This window comes from Hyperoodon ampullatus, assembly GCF_949752795.1.
Source record: "Hyperoodon ampullatus genome assembly, chromosome: 17".
In the NCBI taxonomy this organism is placed as follows: domain Eukaryota; kingdom Metazoa; phylum Chordata; class Mammalia; order Artiodactyla; family Ziphiidae; genus Hyperoodon; species Hyperoodon ampullatus.
In genome coordinates this window covers 16,198,648-16,220,268 of record NC_136930.1, presented here as the reverse complement: position 1 = coordinate 16,220,268, position 21,621 = coordinate 16,198,648, and the positions used below count along the sequence as shown (strand labels likewise).

Below are 21,621 nucleotides of genomic sequence, written 5' to 3'. Positions count from 1 at the left end.
ACCTCTGAACCCTTGTTCCCTGTTATCGGAAAAGCACAAAAACCTAATCTGTGCAGTGGGGATACAGAAAGGAAAGGCCAAGAAGCGAAAACCGTAAGCATTCAACACAAAAACAGCAGGACTGGCACACTAATTAGGCCATTGGCAATCCGAGGTAAGAAATGGAGTACAGCTCAGTCCCCATAGGGGCCCCAACGTAGGGAGATTTCTGAGTGTACTCACACTGCATTGTTTACTTTGGGGGGCCCATTCATGGTTTTGATGGCTACTGTTATTGTTAATCACTAAGAAAGTCATCAGAAAGCTAAACTGAGGGTTTTGTATGGACAGAGTTGTTCTACTTGACTATATATATATAGACATATATACACTACATATATATGTGTGTACATACATCTATATATATATATACTATGTGTGTGTGTGTATATATTTATGCACAACATGTGAAACTTCTGTTCTTGGACTGAAAGTAAATCATTTATGGCTCTGTTCTCATACCTTCCTTTTTTTCATTCAAAGCATGAGAATAACTTATCCATATACTAGAAACAGAATCAGAATGTTAAGCATTCTTTTCCTCTTGAAGAGTACACAGGAGTTTTGTTTTATTTGGATTTATTTTCTTTCTACTGTTTCCATGACTTGAAAGGCCCACACTCTAATTCCATCAGAAGAGAGAGTGCGGTTCTCAAGGCTACCATCGAAGGCCAGTGAATAGGCACCATCCCCTAAGAAACTCATGACTTTGGTCTCTGGCTCCTCAGAGACCTGGAGCTCCAGGGACAGACGTCCACCCTCACCAGCTTCCCTCTTGATCCAAGGAGGACTGAGGTCTTGGGACCCTTCTCATGCCTGCTCTAAGGGCTGTGCTGCACCTTGCCAGTGATGGTGGCCATGTGGATGCCTTGGAGCCCATGAGGCGATGCAGGAAACACGGTCACCTCCTTCCCTCCATTCTATGAGTTTTCAGTGTCATTGCCAAGAGGAGAAAATTGGTTCTTGTGGGGAGGGGGTGAACCAAATCTTAGGTATTTCAGTGGTTTGTAGCCCTTCAAGATCCACCCTACCTGACAAAAATCGTATTCCTTCATATGCAGTTTCTTTCTTTAGGGAGAATTTAAATTTAGCTTAATTTTTCTCCTCAGTGGGTCATTACTGAAAAAAGTTAATCATTCTCTAATCAATCATCCATTTTCCTGAGGATGAGAGACGGAGAGAGAAAAGGGGGGTGGGGAAAGAGAGGAGAAGAAGAGAATGGGAAAAAATGTACCCCTTAAATAAGTGACAGCTGTGGATAAATGGGGGAAATTGGAGAGGGAAGCAGATAATCAGTAGTGGCTCCCATCGACCCTGGGCCCTGCCCAACAGGGCTGCTGGGTGGCACTCTGTACCTGTAGCTGTCCTGGCTCAGATGATCAGGAATGTCCTTCTGCAGATTTCGCCTTATACTGTCCTTTTCAAATAAGGGCTGCTTACAGTCTGGTTTCCTGACCAGACCCCTGGGGTTGGCCTGTTGGCCAGCACTGTCCTGCACACCACGTCCACTTACTTGCTGGACTGAGGTTTGCCTCCTGGGCTCAGCCATTCCTAACTGGGTTTGCCTGAAGACCCGCTGACTTTGCTCTTGACCCTCCTCAGATATCCTAGTGAGGGCGCTGTAGGGTACTGAGTCTAATTCCTTTCAGCTCTCAGGTGGGCTGCGCTTCTTCCTGGTCATTTTTCATCCAAGAGGCTGATAAGCCCTCCTGCCGTAGAACACGTTTCCCTTACATGAACACTTTCAAACACCTCTTAGACCAGAGTCGCTGTACGCAGTATCTAAAGGGGAATATCTACTGCAACTCCTTTGGGAAAAGGCCAAAGAAAAGAGGAAAATGTTTCCAATTCAGAGGCTGACTAAATTGTCCTGGGCTGGAAGAGGTACCGGATCAAGTCTAATTCCAAATAACTGCGCAGGAAACTGGCAGCCAGTTAAGCCCATGCACGTTCTCCTCCCCTTGCGTGTTCCTACGTCAGGCATCCCAGAGCCTGCAATTCCATGTCATGGCAAACTAGAGATTTGTCCCAGCCATTCCCCAGGCCCATTTACCTGGGCCCACATTCACAAATAGCCTCTAATGTACACTTTGTACATTATCTCCAGGTGAGGGAAAATACACAGTCACTAGATACAGAGGACTGAAAAACAAAGTCCATCCCACAGACATAAACTCAGGTCCCATTACTAGATCACACCACACCCCAGAAAACTACCAGCGTCTCTTAGTCCTATTACCATTTTGTGAAAAGTACAATTGAATTGCATGGTAATCTCTGAATGTATAAAAATGTTCATTTGTTAAACAGAGACATTTTAAATATACCACACTTTTAAACTCTATTTGGCATTTTTTTCAGTTATTAATATACTAGAAAGTTCAATTAATAGAAATGACACCAAGAAGCATGTTCTATAGGAACTGAATTGCTATTGTTAGGGTCATACCCAAAGATGGACTGACAGATCAGTTGGCCTTGCAATAATTTTATATATCACAGTGGCTACACCTAGCATGGGCTGAACAATTATTACTTAATAGATTACTGAGCATTTAGTCCATGTCAGTGAATAGATATTTTAATTTACTGTGGAATATTTGATAGAAAAGGTCAAAGTTTTCTGCTGTGCTAGGGATTTGGCAAGTAATCTCACAACATTTATATTTTATTACAGAACTATTATAAATTATAAAATACAGAAAAACCGAAAGAGAAAAAAAGCAAGTATTTTCAAGTATATGAAATCCCTGTTTAAGTTAAGAGAGTACTGTTTAAATTCTGGAGAGAAGGGAGTATGTTTCTACACGTCTAGTCTAATGTGTATAGCACACAAATAACAATCTATATACATTCGACTGAATTACCAATTATTACTGAATAAGCGATAACTGAAAAGGCAAGGTAAACAGGTACTTTCCTCCAAAGATATCTTACCTCCCAAGCAAGTGAGAAAAAACACATAGATTCCAAGCATTCCTACACAAGAGTTTCATAGCACAAGCAGGATCCTGATGTACCCGTAATATAGTGAGGGCTAGAGTACCATCCAACTGAAGCTTTGACAAAATGAATTTTTCCTAAGTTGTAAAAATACTATTCACACATTTTCACACACACACATAGCATTAGCACTCCCCACACCAATAATTATTCTCGAAAAATAACAAGTTACATGACTTGAGAAGAGTACAGGAAAGGTAGTGGTTTACATAAGGCATCACACAGAGCTATTTTTAAAAGGCTCCAAACCTCAGGCAAATGAACAATGCTTTCACTTAACTACCATGTAATCAAATGTAAAGAATTTGCATAATATTTCCCTATTCAAACAGAGAGGGAAATGTAGACATTTAAAGAAACAAACACAAATCCTTTATGGAAATTTAGTAGAGAATCTGCTTAGGTTAGCAGAGGTTCCCTTAGCTTGATTAATAATTCGGAACCAACGGAACCAAATTTATTATTTATAACTACATAAAAGTTTCCAAAACCAAGGTCCTTGGCTGCTGGGTAGTCTGTAGGTAGATATCTTATCTGTACATACATAATTTGCAAACATAATTTGAAGCAAGTTTAAATACTCTGTCTGATGTACAGGGGTATATAGTGGTGTATTACAGACAATAGGCCATTATCAAATCACCTTCTTAGAGATCAAGACTTGGCTCTGCATTGCAGCTCCATCTACAATAGGCAGGACATGGAAGCAACCTAAGTGTCCATCGACAGATGAATGGAGAAAGAAGATCTGGCACATATATACAATGGAATATTACTCAGCCATAAAAAGAAATGAAATTGAGATATTTGTAGTGAGGTGGATGGACGTAGAGTCTGTCATACAGAGTGAAGTAAGTCAGAAAGAGAAAAACAAATACTGTATGCTAACGCATATACATGGAATCTAAAAAAAAAAAAAAATGGTTCTGAAGAACCTAGGGGCAGGACAGGAATAAAGATGCAGACATAGAGAATGGACTTGAGGACATGGGGAGGGGGAAGGGTAAACTAGGACGAACTGAGAGAGTGGCATGTACATATATACGCTACCAAGTGTAAAACAGATAGCTAGTGGGAAGCAGCCGCATAGCACAGGGAGATCAGCTCGGTGCTTTGTGACCACCTAGAGGGGTGGGATAGGGTGGGAGGGAGGGAGATGCAAGAGGGAGGGGATATGGGGATATATGTATACATATAGCTGATTCACTTTGTTATAAAGCAGAAACTAACACACCATTGTAAAGCAATTATACTCCAATAAAGATGTTAAAAAAAAAAAAAGACATGGCCCTGTGTCTAAAATTTAGAGATTAAATGAACTCCCTCATCTGGGAAATGAGATTATTGACCTTTTCCCATCCTTAGCAGAAATTCTTCAGAAAAAAATATGTATATGTTTGAAATTTTTTTCTATAACAATACTTAATTTTAGGTATGTGTTAATAATGTTATCAGCAAATAAATCACATGAACCTTTCAAATGTTCTTGGATTTAGCTGTTATTTTTACATATTTGGTTACCTCCCTCTGGAACATCTGGTGGTACAATGATTTATTCCTCAGTTGCCTAAAAGCTTGAAAGAGTTCATCTGACACCCAAAACACTCCCTTCAATCCAGGGTTTATCTTATTCTGCTTCAAAATTCACTCCATATTTTTAGTAGTAACTCAAACGTGCAATTTAAACACTTGACATTGGAAAGAACAGTAACCTTTCTCAACCAAATCCCACATCTCTCTCTTTCTTACAGATGAAACAAAAGTAAACAAATTATTCATAACTACAAAAAGACCTAATTGAAATACTTCATTTGCCACAAAATGTGCATTTCCTCATTTCATACAGCAGAAATAACATTTTATTCCATTTAGTTCCACATCCTGGCAAGAAAGTAAAATGCCTTTAGAAGTCAAAAGATGCAAAACTAGAAATATCAATCGGTGCAAGCAGCAGCTTTATGATCATCTGCATTCAGCTGGTTATTTACAATATTTATATGGTGTACAGTATCACGGAGAATTTTAATTTCCAGTCAGAAAGCACAGAGAATCAATTATATTTCTGTCATCTTTACCGTTTATAAGAAAAGACAATTGAAAAAAACAGTAAGTAATCCAAAGAATTTATAGGATAACACACTCTTTTCTCTACTGCATATTCCATTTTCATCTAATCTGCATGGAGTATCAATACTGCGCTTCTACAGCTAAAGATGACCCTTTTGGCTTTTTTCTTACAATTCATACTGAAATAAAGAACTAAATATATGAGATGAAAATCAGTTTGCACTAACCCTCAAAGCTCTAAATCAAAGTAGATAAAGAGTCATGCCGTTGAACTAAATACTGAAATTAGTGGCCAAAAATTTTACTCTGAGATTTAGATGTATGCAGGCCCAATGGAAAAATATGAATTGACCTTCATGTTCAGCAAACACTCTGTGAACTCTGAGATACAGGAACACCTCAGTTGTGGACACATTTATACACCAACAGACAGAAACATCACTGTCAGAGTACACCTCACAAGGGGAGGTCGATGGATGCACGCTGACATTGATTCACCCCTACACTGCTTCGTAAGGCAGCTCCTTCCTCATACGTGGAGCCCCAAGTTCACCGAGTTACACGGGGCCACGCTCTCCTGTCTCCCCAGCACCTCCAGAGAACCAGACCAGGGGGTACCTCCTCCACCTTCAACGACAGCACCTGGCTTCTCTTCGGGATGGAGCCCAGGCCTTTCTGCAAGACTCCACACCTGATGGATCTGAGCCGTGCCCTCTCCTCAGCCTCCAAGTCACCAACCCCTCGCAGCGCCAGGGTGACCTGAACTCTTCATCGCCCTGCTGCCTTAGTCTAGGCCTACATAATAATAACAGGAAATAGTAATGCCATCGTATGCCTTAACAGGAAGAATAACTCAACTTGACTCCATACGATCTTGGAAAGCATGTCTGCCTGCACAGCCATCCTGGGTTCTCTTACCCAAACATCTTAAACGAAGAAAAACCACGCTCTCTAGAATACAGGTACCACCTTTTCGGACGGCGCACAGGAAAGCAAGCAACGCTCTGCTTTTCGTACCTTTGCAGCCACGGACGAGTTGGGCTTCTCCAGCAGGTCCCACAGCTTCTTCCTCTTCTCCGGGCAGCACGTGTTATCAAACTCTTCTCCCTCCCGCTCGCGCATGGTCTCCGCCTCCCGCCGCAGTTCTTCGTTCATTTGCTCCTTCTTTTGATGATACCTGGCTTGGCAACAGGATTCTAAGTATATCTCATCGATCCCCCAGTAATCAAGCTCCTGGCCGAAGGAGAGAGCGCACATTTCTTCCATCATGTGGAGTTTCCCTGTCCGGTAGAAATTTAAAATGGAAGTGAAGGCTCCAGGGTGCCGATCGAAGAAATACTCGTTCTCGTTCAGGTTGTAGTCATCGCACACCTCCAGGAGGCTCTCGTGCGTGTTACAGTCCCGGAGCTTCCCCAAGCGGGTCCTGGGCAGCCGGTCCAACGTTCTCCACAGGACCTCGTGGTTGAGGCCCCCCACATTGATTTTCACTCTACGGGAGCACGTTTTGCTCCTAATGATGTCCACCGGTTCAGGTGGAAGAGAAAGTGTCGACCTTGATGTCTTCCTGTTTAAGCCAGGGGGTGCCTTCTCTGCCATTTTGGACTGAACAGAGGGTCCTCAAAAGAATGAGCCGCGGGAAGGTCAACTCAAGCAATATCCCTGCACGACAGGCATTTCCACGGATGCACCTGGAAGAAAGCAACCACAAGCCCTTTGGTTACTTGCATTTTTCCTAAAGCATTTCCTATTCTATGGGCTCACTCTGTTGTTCGTGCATAACCTGGAGGTATAATATTAATTACCGTCTCTTGATGGCGATGTACATCTTTGCTTTCAGGTAAAAGGAGGAAAAAACAACACAATGTACTATGCAGAAGCAGCTGTGTAGTCAATTTTATACACCTATAGGTTGACAGCTCCCAAATTTGTCACCAGAGACCTCTTTCTCAAGCTCTAGCCTAAACTATCCCTGTGCTGAACAACTCTCCCCAGATAAAACACAGACACCTTAAATTAAATTGACCACACCTCCACACACAAGCTAAAACTCTGAGTGATCCTGATCTATCTGTCCACATGCAAATAAGCACCAGGTCTTAACCAACTGTACCTCCTAAACACTGCTGAAGCCCTCCACCTCCATTACCCAGTCCTGGTTACCACCGAACCATGATGCTGATTCAAACCCTCAGCATCTCTTGCCTACGTTTCTACAATGGCACCTGAAACTGGATCCTGAGCTCTGGTTTTATCTACACAAAAACTATTCTCCACACAGCTACTAGAATGATCTAAGAAACACATTTGACCTGACCATGCCCTACTAGATCTGACCTAGCTCTCCACCTTCACCTCTCATTCCTCCCTCATCACTATATTCCAGCAGCCCCAGACCACACACACTGTTTTGTTTCAAGCTCCTGGCCTTCATTCATGCTGTGTCCTGGAAGGGCCTCCACCTTTCCCATCTCCCTTTGACTAACTGTGGCTTGCTCTTCAAGACTCAGCTCAGATATCACTTCCTCTAGAAAGCCCCCCATAATACATCTCCTCTGTGATCATGTACCTCTGTGAATGTCTCTTCTATTTCATCATACCACTGCAATAACACCTTTCCCAAGGATGCTGGGAGCCCTTGAAGACAAAGACTATCTTCTCTGTTATATCTTTATCACTGAGCACAGTGCTTACATATTGTGAGGGTCTGATAAATGTTAGTCAGTTCTTTAACTGTTTTCCACAAGACAGCTGACAAGAGATCTCATGGGGATAATGTATATGGCCAGAAAAATGTATAAATGGAGTCATTTGGATCACTTGCCTAAAATGCATCTATGTTTACATGTTATGTGTATATATGTTTGTGTGTACATAAGATATGTCAGAATGTGTATATGTGCTTATATTCTTTGACCCACAGCTCTTTTCTCCTGTGTACTAATTCTTTAAAACATGACTGCTCTAATATTCCCTCTTATTGATCTATTCTTCTGATCTGCAGCAGCAAGCATCTTCTTATTTGATCTTCCCCTATAATGTTTTTGCAGAAAACCATGGTGCTTCAAGCAATTCATCCCAAATACAGCTTTCAATGTAAAACACCATGTTTCACACAGTCAATGGCTTATACCAAAGGGAAAAGCTTTTAGATTTAAGAGGTGCTTATAATTAGATTCTCTTCTAAGATACACACCAATTTCGGCACGTCTTTGGTTTCTCCACTCCTGTAAGTTAAATTTATTTCTCCACCTGGAAGCCAAGTATTCTCTCAAATGAAAATAAGTCAAATTTATGAAAAAAATGTAGCTGGACTGTATAAGAAGTATTTCAAATACGGCTAAGAAATATACTTGCAATGGGAGTTTTTTCAACTACGTAGTTACAGAGATATTTAAAGCATATACATACACACTCTCATTGCAGATGATAAAAATGCCTATTTTTACAATAAAGGAGAATTACAATAATTTGGGCAAGTATCAAATTCTCTAAGCCTCAATTTCTTAATCTACAAAATGAGGATAATATTATCTACTTTATAGGCAGTGTTATGACAATTAAATGAGATAGTTTATGTGAAGGGCTCACTACAGGGAGGTATATCTGAATAGAATAAGAAAACTCACATTCCTCCTTTAAGTGTAGCTTCCAATCAACTGCGCAAAAGCTATGATTAAAAGCTATACTGATGTCTATTAAATAAATGCTAGCATTTAAATTTTTTTCCCTTATACATACGTTCAGTCCCCTCTAATGGATTTTAAGCCTGTAAGGCCAGGAATCATTGCTCCCAGTTTTTCCCCACCGAGCACTGTACTTACACATAATGGGTAATAGCATGTAACTTTGATGCCACTGATGCCCACGTCGAAATTTTGTATTCGGATGGCAATGGACAACACACACACACATACACGCACCCCACATACAGCATGTGAGAGAGGGCACAGTAATACTATTAGGATTGGGCAAAACAACTGAAAATATTAGACATGGGCAATTCGAGTGGTGAATCTGAATGTCTTTTCTCCATCAAATTACTTGGTTTCAGGTGCAATGATACCTCAGCCATCCATATAGACTATGTGAAGAGTCCATATGAATAATAAGCAGGAAAGCTAATCCATTTTTAATTTGGCTACACATAAACATAAAGTGAATTCACTCTTTGTAGAATATCATGACTTATACTAATGTGAAGAAGTGAGATGGTCTTTGAACTGATTATGGTATCATATAAGAGGTTTTCCAGAAAGACCGAGAGCAAACTCCAATGCAGTACAAACATTTCATGTTTACGGTCAAGGGCTTAGTGTGACTTCCTTTCTTGTAAAAGCCATTACTAAAAGCATAAATGCTCTGTCATAGTTACCAGCAGGTCACCATTTATTTCAAATAATTTCACACTCATGACCTACAGTGAATTCCCCTTTTTGTAGAGTATGTGTCTCAAGTGAAGAGAGGTCATAAGACTTAAATTTCAAAGTATCTTCTTTACTAATCAAGAACTTTCTATTATAAGAAATCCAGTGTTGATTACAAACCCCACAATAAAAGACAGCCTGAAATTCAATGCCCTCTCTTCAAAGCAGGGGTAGAGAAATTTAGCATGAGTGAATGTAACCTGTTGATTTTATTTTCTTAAAGACTTAAAGATGATCTGCTGTGATTATTGTTACTGTGATTAAAAATTTTTTATTCTCCCTGGGCAGAATATTCTGCTTGTGACCTGGTAAAGAGTAGAGACTCAAAGGTGTAAGTTCTTGAGCAGTTGAAGAGCTGTAACTAGTGTTCAGAGTTAATCAGCCTTTCAGAATAGTCCTAGTACTCAAGTGGTCACAGGTGTAAGCCTGTAATGCAGGTCAAGCCCTGCTCAGCAGTGCCTTAGAAACGCGCTGAGCCTTTCTGTCTACCTGCCCGCCCGTCCGCCCACCCTTCTTCCTGCTCCCTCTTCCTCTGTCTTTTTCCTCTCTCATTTTCCCATCTCTATTTCCCCACCCCCCACTTATCTCTCTTCGGTTCCTCTCCCTCTCTTCCTATCCAGTCCCTAGATCTTTCTATCCTCACAGCCCCTTAACCAACCACAAAACCAAACTCTATCTTTTCAAACTTGTACATACTTTGTGAAGTTTTCTACATCCTTAATAAGAAAACCTCCTGAGCTGAAAATACCACGTTTCTCTCCAGAAGAAGCGAAAACCATCTAAACCAAGTTGCTTTTTAGGGGAGGTTGTATGAGATTGCAAAAGGGGTTCTGCTCTCCGGCTCACGACCCCCGGGTCTAGTTGGGCTGCCCTCCTGCATCCCCCTCACCTTTTTGGTTGGACTTCAGTTTCTTCATGCATCAAACCATGGCATTTCCATGCCTACAATTCTTTCACTTCCTATGACACTTGGTTAATGTTTTTCCTCTCGCTATGATTCTATGGCCATTGCCACCCTTCCTCTCCAATCACCATCCTAACTTCAGATAGAAATAAACATAACATAGTGCCGCAGAGTCCATGAAGACATTTTTTCATGTCTAGTTTCTTAAGAAAAGGTGGTTTTCATATTTCATTTCAAGAGCCCTTTAATATTTATGAGGGCTTGAAACAGACTGCATTCAGAACATCATAAAAGTTTCATTCATTTTATTTAGTGTTTCTAACTTTCCATTTTTAATCTGTTCTTTTCTGCCACGTTAATTTTATTTCTAGCAATGAATCTGTCCGTTCACTGTGTCTTGCCACTCGAGAGCTTGCAAAATTTTTGTTTTTAATTTTAGTAATTAAAGTGGATACGATGCTGTTTTCTCATGTTTAGTTTTATAAGTGAAATGCTGTCTACCATAATAATTCTATCCCATGAGAATCAACCACGTAATTCAATTTAGTGTATAAGTTTAATATAAAATGTAATAATTCCATGTTTAAACTGTGGAGATGTTATACAACTGTGTAGAACTTATATACACAAATAGATATAAGCTGAACACACATTTTTATGTCAAGGGCAGAATCTTAGTGAATCTCTTCTTTGGGCTGTTTGCTGGTTTATTTCACCTCGTTCAATCAATTCAAAGTCAAGCTTGCAACAGTCAGTCGACCAGTTGCAAATGTACTAAACATCCCTTCATCAGTCTGTTAGAGAAAAAAAGTGACTCTTGAAACAATAAACACAACAAACATTCTCATTTTGCACAGCTGCACCAGTCTAAACCAGCAGCATGGAATTATGCTGCCACCCGTTCAGGGCTCAACCTGACAAAACACAACTTTCTGATCATGGCATCATAATTACTGCTTGAGACTCCAGGTCTGAGGCAGGGGAGTCGGGGGTGGGAATTTTTTTTTTTTTTTTTTTTTACTGTAGTCTCAAAAATACTACCATTATGTCATATACTTGATACTTCCTTAATGTAGCAAGGCAGGATAAGTCCCATGTGCGATTCTGTGAAGATAAAAAGCAAATCTTTCTTAAGACCTAAGTGATGTTTACCATTTCCTTTCTGTGTTGCTGGTACGGGCTGAGCACACACTTGCAAACAAGCAGCTCCTAGACCTTTAAGTCTAAATCACTCTATGTATAGCTCTAAGGCATTTTCTTATATTTTTATGTATGGTATTAAGTAGTAAATGCATGTTTCTGGAACAGCTATGTCTGTTTCAGAGAGTCGCAAAGATTATTTGCAGTAGCTATCTGGAGAGAAAGGCGCCATAACAGGTAGCTGAAATGTAATCAATGCTTAAAAAAAATTACTACTCTCTAAATTTTAAAAAGCACCTCCAGAATTTACTAAAGAAAAAGAATAAATTTATAACCAGTGAAAAACAAATCAGATTTATTTTAAAGTAAGGTCCTGGAAATCTTCAGCTATCCTAAGAAATTCAACAAACCTACTGAAGTACTTTAGAACTTGGCCAGAAATACTAATGAATTTATACTGTTTATTGTTTTTTAATATGTCAAGTTCTAGTAATAACCAAAACACTGTCTTTGTCCTCAGAAAAGTGGAAGTAGCATTTCTTTTCTTCACTGAAACGCTGCTAATATCAATAGGTTCCTCGATTTTAGCATAACTATTTACTCCTTAGTTTAAATCCAGGACTTTTATCCTTGGTATACCCGATGCTTTTTTTAGATACACTCAAACAAAATCCTAAAAGCTTTGCTTTCAGTGGTCAAAGGAAGCACTGTGTTGCAGTAAGAAGGAGAAAAGACAAGTAATAAGTAGAATATGTAGTATGAGCATCTTTCCATATCATCAATGTCTCCAACTAACCAAATTTATAAATAAACTATTTTATTTAGACACATAATATGAATTTTCTTCACCAGAAGAGAGAACTATTTAAAGAATTAGCTCCTATATATACATTTGCTATAATTAGAGAGTAAAACACTAGGTTTGCCTTTAGAAGAATGGCCTTTTATAAGACATAGCTCATGAAAAATCCTTCTCTATGCTGACAAATATAATACTAATGTTATATTGCATCTTAGACCTTTTAAAAACTACAAGGTATAGTTGTGGCTTGAAATTTTCAGTCTGTTTCAAAACCCACCAAAAAAGGCTTAGACTTCATATGAGCATTCAGCCATTCAGCTGGTGGAAGATTTTCTATTATGACAGTAAAAGTGCCCTTTATGTTGGGGCCCAAGACATGTTCTTTTAAATGTCTCCTTTTGCAGAAGTCTTCCCAGAGCCACAGTGGAGTGCAGGGGATAAATAAAGATGAAAGGCGATGAGAAAAATAAAAAAGGCAACAAACAGAGAAACTATTGGTGCCACTGAAAGGAATGGGAAATGAGGCTGGGCCCCCCTGTAATATCCTGATAAAAGAAATCACAAACTTCAGTCACTACCTGGGGTTCTCTGTGAATGATACATCCTTCTATTTGGGCGACTGACTTCAATTTCATATTCCATCTTGGTGTGTGGCATAAGTTAGATTTAGCCTCTATGAAACCAAGCAAAAAAATGTTCATGAAGCCTGGATAGAATTTGAACTTTTTTTTAAGGTTTCTTCCAATAAAATTAAATTTTAGATCATGCAGTGGTTGGTCTGGAATGTTTAGCAGTAAGATTCTTGCCAAGGGATGTTTCTCAATTGGGCTCTGTTTCATAGTAAAAATACACTTTTCAACTACATTCTGGTCCCTTACTTCTCCACAACCAAACACACTGTAGGCAATGGAGCTTTTATTAAAAGCTCCAGTACTGAGTCAGATTTGAGGTTAGCTTCTATGACTTAAACGTATACCGTGCTTTAGATACCCCCATGTTTGGAGACAGGAATCACAGTATGTGGCAGAAGAGAGCTTGGATATGATCTGGTCCAATTTCCCTATTTACAGCTTTCAACACTGAGCTCCAACAAGGTCACGTGACTTGGCTGACCTCTCTCTGGTAGTTGCTGAACTTGGACCAGAACCCAGATCTGCAGATGCCTACGTAAGTCTCTTTCCATTACACCCCAGCTCATTATTCTTTGCTTTTCACCTTCTAGTGGAAGTTTTAAAAAGCTTTTGTTTGTCTACACCCATGTCAAAACACTGGACTCAAATGACACTAAGTTGAGGCATGTTATCTCCTATACATAGCTTGTTTCTTTAGAGGGTAATGACTGCAGTCAGGCAACTAGACTGTTTTCTTCTGAAGACAGATGCGCTTCACAGAATCGTTCTTCCCTTGGCTTTGCTTCCCTAGCTACCTCCTTCGGCTCTGGACCCCTGCAGTCGGTTCTTCACACTGCAGCCCAAACAGTGGTAGATCCGGGCCATCTCTAGTAGAACACGCTTCCACGCTTCTAGTCTCAGGATAGACACAGAACAATACAAAGACTGCAAGGTCTGTCCTCTACTTATCTCTACGGTTCAGTACCTTCCTCCCTCTCCCTGTGTCTCTGTTCTAACTTTTGCTTTCATTTCCTTACACGTGCCATTCACCAGGGAATTTGCACATCTATTTTCTACCCCCCATCCCCTTCAGATATCAACTCAAGGATCACATCTTAGTCAATACCACCTGACTTCCTTGAATATACAGTCATCCTCCTATTTTAAGAACTTATATATAATCAGGTACCTTTACCTGGAGCACTGGTCACAACAGGAATTTTAAGTTTGTTGGGATGAGTATTTTGATTATTTGATTAATACCTATCCTCTCCACTAAACCAAGTTCCTTGTAGGCAGGATCAAGCCTGATTTTATTTATCATTGTATCCCAGGTGCCTGGCATACAGTTGACACATAATAAATATTATGTGAATGAAAAAGTCAATAATCATTTTATTTAACATTTATTTAACGATCATTTTCCTCTCCTTCCAGCTACCTCATATTACCTGCCACTCCCCAAACCCAAAATGACTTTCATGTATGAAAAGCTCTTTTCCAAATTCTCCATCTGATAAACTCTTACTCGTTATTCACGGTCAAGAACAAATATCTTGTTTAGGGAGAATTCATCTCTTCTGCCATGCTGGGTTAAAAGTTTGTTCTATTTTTTTTTTTTTTTTTTTTTTTTTTTTTTTGCGGTACACATGCCTCTCACTGCTGTGGCCTCTCCCATTGCAGAGCACAGGCTCCGGACGCGCAGGCTCAGTGGCCATGGCTCACGGGCCCAGCTGCTCCGCGGCATGTGGGATCTTCCCAGACCGGGGCACGAACCCGTGTCCCCTGTAACGGCAGGTGGACTCTCAACCACTGCGCCACCAGGGAAGCCCAGTTTGTTCTATTTTAATGCTTTTCTCATTGTATGGCAACGATTCACTTAGAATTCCTTCTTATTCATTCATTTAGCAAATATTTATGAGCCTTTACTCTGCTTGAGGTGACACCATGGAACTTATATTCTAGTGGAGGTAGATAAACATGCTACAGACAAACATACACAAGCAACTAACTACAAAGCTGATAAAAGCTGCAAAAGAGAAGAAGGTGCTATGTGAGCTTTAAGTGAAAATACCTTCTTGGCTGTGAGTTCTTAAAAGTGATGAACATCTCTCATCCGTATTTGTATCTTTGGGATGCAAGTGCTTACCAAATGTTTGTGGACTACCCAAAAGAATGAATGAATGACTGACTAATGTATTTCAAAGCACTACTATCCTCTTTTTGGCCACCTGTTTTGACTAAGATCATCCAATACCAGTTAATTATGGTGATTTCCAATTTGTTTAGATGTTCTGCTGGCCCTTATTTGCTTATCTTAATAAGGCCTGGGCTCAAAATAAGAGCTAGATTTTCTGGAGTTATGTAAGGAACAAGTGATAAACAAGTAAGCCTCTCTAATAATTACTGCTGCCCCAAAGTGGAATTTGCTTCCTCAAGGCACTCCTGGGCCTGGTAATATTCAGGCAGACACCAGGTGGCTGCCTGCTCTACTGAGAAATGGACAAGACTGTCTCCAAGGTACCTTCTCTCTCTGAAATCTCTTGGTTCTATGAGATTTCTGTGTGACCTCAACTCATCTACATAGTCCACTGGATAGATGAAGAACAAGAAAAAAGTTCACTCTTGTCAATTTCTTAAGTTTAAAATTTGACAAAAGTGAATTTTCAATTCCTCAGCTTATACTCACTCCTAGGAAAAGTATTCGAGCCAGAAAAGCCATTATGATAGAATTGCTACTAATAAAAGGACAAAGAAAAGAAAAGAAAGGATCAAAGTTAGAGTCTAAACTTTTTTCAAAAGATGAGCTTATACCCTTCAGTGATGATCTTTTCTCTTTCTAAGTGGTATCAAATATTGTCATGTGAAGACTATAAGAGGGGGGCAAAGGTTAATCAAAGGAATGAGCCTACAGTAATGGAAACACAAGCAGAGCAGTATTTGGATTGGGAAAATAACTTAAGGTGAAAGGCAGAAACTTTCCCAATGTATTCAAATCACAATGTATAGGTGACCATATCTTTAGACTCAGAGCAGACGACTGCGCAAACTCACCTTAGGATCCTCAGTGTAGCCACATCCATCGGTACCCTTCCCTCTTTTCCTGACTGTGCATATTCAAAAGGATGTGTTCTAGATTCCAGCATTAAAAAAAAAAACAATTTCTAACAAATCAATGGTATCCTTCATTAATGGATCTGATTTAAAAACTGAGAACGTGTCACAAGTAATTTGCTTGATTTTTTCCCCCTGTGCATTAAGTAGAAAAGGGAAGAGGTTCACTGAACTATAAACATCCATCTCCATATCCCTTATGAATAATGTTTTCCACCTGCCCTTGTCATCTGTGAGGATCACTAAACAGCATTTATTAGGCATCCATCTGTGTATGGCACTTTATAAATATTCCTCCCCATGCCCCTGCCCACATTCTCAATCTACCATGTGTCTCTGTTGTAGAAAATGCTAGGGAGCTACAAGGATAATAAACAATTAATGGTAAGAATGTTAAGGCAGATGGACGAGATGATCTACTAGCATCTATGAATCTTAGGATGTTAAATTTACTGCTAATAATATAACTTAGCACAATTTGATAAGAAAATAGCAAAGCATTTGATGACAAAAAAATCAGCTCATCAAATTCCACCAACAATTTCTAAAATAAAAATGTGAAAATTAGGGACCACAGATGGAGTGACTGAAGCCCTGAGTTCATGTGACTTGTACCAGATTATACAGTCTTGAAATAAATAATGTGAAAAACAGTGTGGAAAAATCATAAAAATTATGGTTGCAGGGCTTCCCTGGTGGCGCAGTGGTTGAGAGTCTGCCTGCCGATGCAGGGGACACGGGTTCGTGCCCCGGTCCGGGAGGATCCCACATGCTGCGGAGCGGCTAGGCCCGTGAGCCATGGCCGCTGAGCCTGCACGTCTGGAGCCTGTGCTCCGCAGCGGGAGAGGCCACAACAGTGAGAGGCCCGCGTACTGAAAAAAAAAAGAAAGGAAAAATAAAATTATGGTTGCAACAGTATAATAGGGAAAGTGACCTGAGCCAAGGGTGAATATATTCAGAAATAAGGGCAAGCCATTGTTGTCATTGAAAAAAGCAGTGTGGGGGCTTCCCTGGTGGCACAGTGGTTGAGAGTCCGCCTGCCAATGCAGGGGACATGGGTTTGAGCCCTGGTCTGGGAAGATCCCACATGCCGCGGAGAAACTAGCCCCGTGAGCCATAATTACTGAGCCTGCGTGTCTGGTGCCTGTGCTCCGCAATAAGAGAGACCGCGATAGTGAGAGGCCCGCGCACCGTGATGAGGAGTGGCCCCCACTTGCCGCAACTAGAGAAAGCCCTCGCACAGAAACGAAGAGCCAACACAGCCATAAATAAATAAATAAATAAATTAATTAATTAAATTTTTTTTAAAAAGGCAAAATTCCTTTAAAAAAAAAAAAGAAAGAAGCAGTGTGGTTAAGGATGGTGAAATTATGGATTTCCCCCCTTTTTCAGTTCTTATTTAATGTTATTCTATTCTTTTCTTCTTAAAGAAAAAAAACTAATTATATTGGTTTTAGTGATGGTGATATTCAAAACATTCTTTTGCACCTTTGCAAGCCTCATGTAGTCAGGATTATAATAAAAGAGGAAGTCAGTGTAAAACAGCAATAGCTATGGGTTTCAGATTTGCCATTTGGATTTTGTTTCAGCTTAAGATCAAAACGTCCATAAGTAGAAATTGTACTTCCTAGAAGGTAGGGATATTCTTGGACTTGTAGCTGAAGGACGGCCAAAGTTATGATCTCATTTGCTTTGTGACTTTGGTTAATAATTATCACTTTTATCACTTTCCACATATTGAGTGATTATTATATGCAGCCACTGTACTTATTCCGCTTAATTCTCATAATGAGAATTCTCATTAATTGTCAATCACCTTGGGGTGGGTATTATCATCTTTGATTTACAGATAAAGAAATTAAGGTTCAGAAAGGTAAGTGCCTTGCTCAAGATGACATAACCAGTACGTGCTCATTCCAGGATACCAGTCCAGCAATATCTTAACTCAAAGCCCATGTTCTTAACCTTCTAAGACCCTGGGGATTTTCCTTGAATGGCATGATTCCAGATGCCTTAGAACGATAAATAAATAGGAATATGAGACCAATACTGAGCAATCTTTTTAGCATGACAGAGAAGGAAAGAATGAAATAATTTTTCAAATAATTCCTGTAATACTATGTCTATCCCTTGGCCTAGACAGGTGGCATGTATAAAATATATTAAATGGAATAATTTTCTTTTGGATAGAGATGGTAGGGTTGGCAACTGTTTCTGCAGTTCTAAATTTTCAAAACTAAACATAAATTTTAGTGTGTGCCTTTCAAAAGTAATGCTATTTAGTTGTAGTAGTTGAGATCTACAGTCAAGACAGATGCTTTAAAAATATTTTTTAAATGTTCAACATATAAAATTCAGTCTTTGTTAGGGCAACACTGGTAGGTTTTAATGATCTTCCCAGGGCCCATTCCACATCAGGATGAGAAGCCAAGTCTCTTGTTCCTGAATCCATATTCTTTCCACTAGACCTTGCTACCTCAGGGCTTCAGAAATAAATATAAAATTAGAATGATGGAAGAGAAAAAATGTGAAGCAGGAGCCATCTAGCTATTTCACACCCAGTTAAACCTATAAATACTGGTGAGTTGAACCTAATTATTAATGATTCCTGACTACAACATAAATCCTTAATTTCTACTATTCCAATAATGGTTGGAATGGAAAGAGATCATAAGCTGTAAATAACACATACTGACTTAGATCCATGATTCCTTTCTCATTACCCTCCTTCCTTCCAAAACAATGTGTTACTTAGCTATTAGTATATATTGAGTGCAGGGGGTACAAAATTGGGTAAAGGCACCCTTGCTCTCAAGGAATCCATAGGATTACTGCAACGAATATTACAGAAAATTTTGGATTTGTGCTTTTAGCATGTGTTGTGTAGGCTCAGGCAGTACTGTGTACTTAAATATTTATTTGACACCTAATTAAAGCTTCCTACCTGATTTAAACATACTGATGTAAAGGAAGAGAGAGGTAATGATTAAGATGTCTTAATTCATGGGGCTTTGTAGAATACAATCTTCATTTATTGTATGGGAGCTATAGCCTTAGCCACCATTTGGAATATTGAAAGCTCTTTGAGGTCTTAAACAAAATAATGAATTTGATGAATTATTTAATTAATTCATTATTTATTTAATTAATTCATTCAACAATATTTACTGAGCATCTATTACATCTGTTCCAAATGCCATAAAATGCCCCAAACCCTTATCTAATGTTCTACTTTAGCTTTATATATATATATATATATATATATATATATATATATGATTACAAACTATGTTTATTATGCTGGAAACCAAGTATTTTGCTGGGCCTGAATGAAACCATAAGTCAAGTTAAAGAAGTAGCCTTTTAGTAGCTTCTAAGCTTTCTATGTGCACTCTTTCTATAAAGCCTAATGAAAATGCTCTCCTTAGAATTAGAAAAGACTAGGATTCCAAATTTAAAATGACATTTATCTCAAAAGTAAATTAATATTTAATGATAGTCTGATTAATAATTGTGATTTTATGAACTGGAGGCATTTAGCATGAAAGCCCCTAGACACATTTGTTCTATACAGACTAGGGAAAAGGGCTAAAGATGGACCATCTCTTTTCAAGTGTTACTTTACTGTTATGTTTCAGAATTTTTCCTTCTACACACCACTTTCTCATCCTGGTATTAGCTTACTGGAAAGCTTTTCTTTTGTAAAAAGCAGAATAAGAATTCAAGCGCTCCAGTCCCATGAGGACTTTCAAAGGATTAAGAGCAACTATAATGTTATCTAGGTGATAGCTGTGAAAAGCAAAAAAACAGTACAATGCTTCACCTTACTTTTTTTACATATTAAATACTGAAATGATTATATCTGATAAATCTCCAAAAATGTATTAATTGGCCTGTCAAGAGCTATCATCATTTCAGATTTTTTTTTTCCGATGAACTGAACTGTTCTTTGGCTGGTTTTTGTTAATGATCTGAACTGATAAAATGGCTTTTGTAAATAGGCACAAAAGTAAAGAAATCAATATGTGAAATAAAAGGAACTTGCTAAAAGACACAGTGTCGTGTCTGTCACTTTAGAGGTCAGAAAGAAAATAAGAACAGAGGAAGGAGAAACAGAGAAAAGGGGAGGGAACAAAAACAGAAAAAAAAATCCGAGATGGGAAAAGTGGGTGTGAGAAAGCATTTAAGGTCACATTATACTGATACTTACAAAGATAAAGTTCTACCTTTGTATAACATTTTACATTTTGTACAGTTCACACAGAGAAAGAAATGCCTTCATTAAAGAACAATTCCTATGGCTAGAAACAAGACACAGGACATTCAAATCTCTTTGCTAGGAGGTATTGGGAGATCCTCATCAGAGTCAGAATAGGCATTGGACTCCAGACATGTTAATATGTGGTTAACTGGAGGTCAACATTGGTTGTAAATGGATATTTCTAGAATTTAAACCATACTGCTTTTGAAACTTAGAGTTTCCTAACTTAGAGTTTCCAGGCCTGCACTGTCTCATATGGTAGCCACCAGTCATAGATGGCTATTTAAATTTAAATTGAGAATATAATTTCTCAGTCTTACAAGTCAATTTCAAGGGTTCAATAGCTTATGTGGCTAATGCCTACCATATTGGAGAGTACAGATATAGAACATTTCCATCACTGTATCAAGTTCTATTGGAAATCACCGGTCTAGCCAGCCTTCCCGTGAAGTTATAAAGCTGAGTATGTTCTGAAATAGGGTTGAGAGACAAATTCTACTGGGAGCACCACGTTCTGCCTTGTGTGGATCTCATTCCACCGTCTCCATTCTTAGCAGTGGTAGCCCCTGGACTTCCGCTTACAAACTCTTCTCCATCCCAGATTCTAGGACCATCTGGCTCTCGTCAAGAAGAATGTAAAGACTGTGTAAGTGCAAAATAGTGCAGGGCCGTGGCTTGGCAGTCCATCACCAGGCAGACCTGCTCTGTTCCTCCTCTGCTCAACCCTGACCAGCAGTTCTTGGTTAACTGTGCTCTCGGTACTGTTTTGTGACCTAGAACCTGACGCAGGTCCTGGCTCCATCCATCATTCGTTGATCCATCATTGGAGCATCAGCCATGTGCCTGGAGTTGCAGAGATGTGACGGATAAAGCAGTGAAGGAGAAGGACAGTCCCTGCCTTTACTGAGTTGACATTCTCACACAGGAAAATGACACCTGGCAAGTAATTACCCACAGTTTAAAATGAGAATTGGGGGAAGTGCTGCAAAGGAGAAAACACTGCTAGGAAAGAGAAGAATGAAGAGACCTGTCCCATTCTGGGAGCCCGAGAAGACTTCTTAGAGAAAGTGACTTCTGACCTGAGATGAGAGACACAAGTAAGAGTTAAGAAAGTGGGAGAGAGCATCCCTAACAACTACGTGTGCAGGCCTCACGGCAGGTAATCCCAGGCACCTCAGGGGAACTAAAAGAAAGCCAGAAATTGTAGCAGCAAACGAGGGGCGAGTGGGCCTGAGATGACGCTGGCAGGCAGGGGC

At 39.6% G+C, this 21,621-nt stretch overlaps 1 protein-coding gene across 1 annotated transcript in view; it reads right to left on the bottom strand.

The window, feature by feature from the left end:
* KCNB2 (potassium voltage-gated channel subfamily B member 2) overlaps window positions 1-6,705 on the bottom strand; it is a gene marked incomplete at both ends in the record, with an annotated part of 363,190 nt that extends 356,485 nt beyond the window's left edge. Inside the window, one exon of the mRNA XM_079722717.1 lies at window positions 6,127-6,705. Coding sequence (XP_079578843.1) covers window positions 6,127-6,705 — 579 coding nt within the window. The remainder of the gene's footprint in view (window positions 1-6,126) is intronic.
* Between the last annotated feature and the right edge of the window lie 14,916 nt (window positions 6,706-21,621).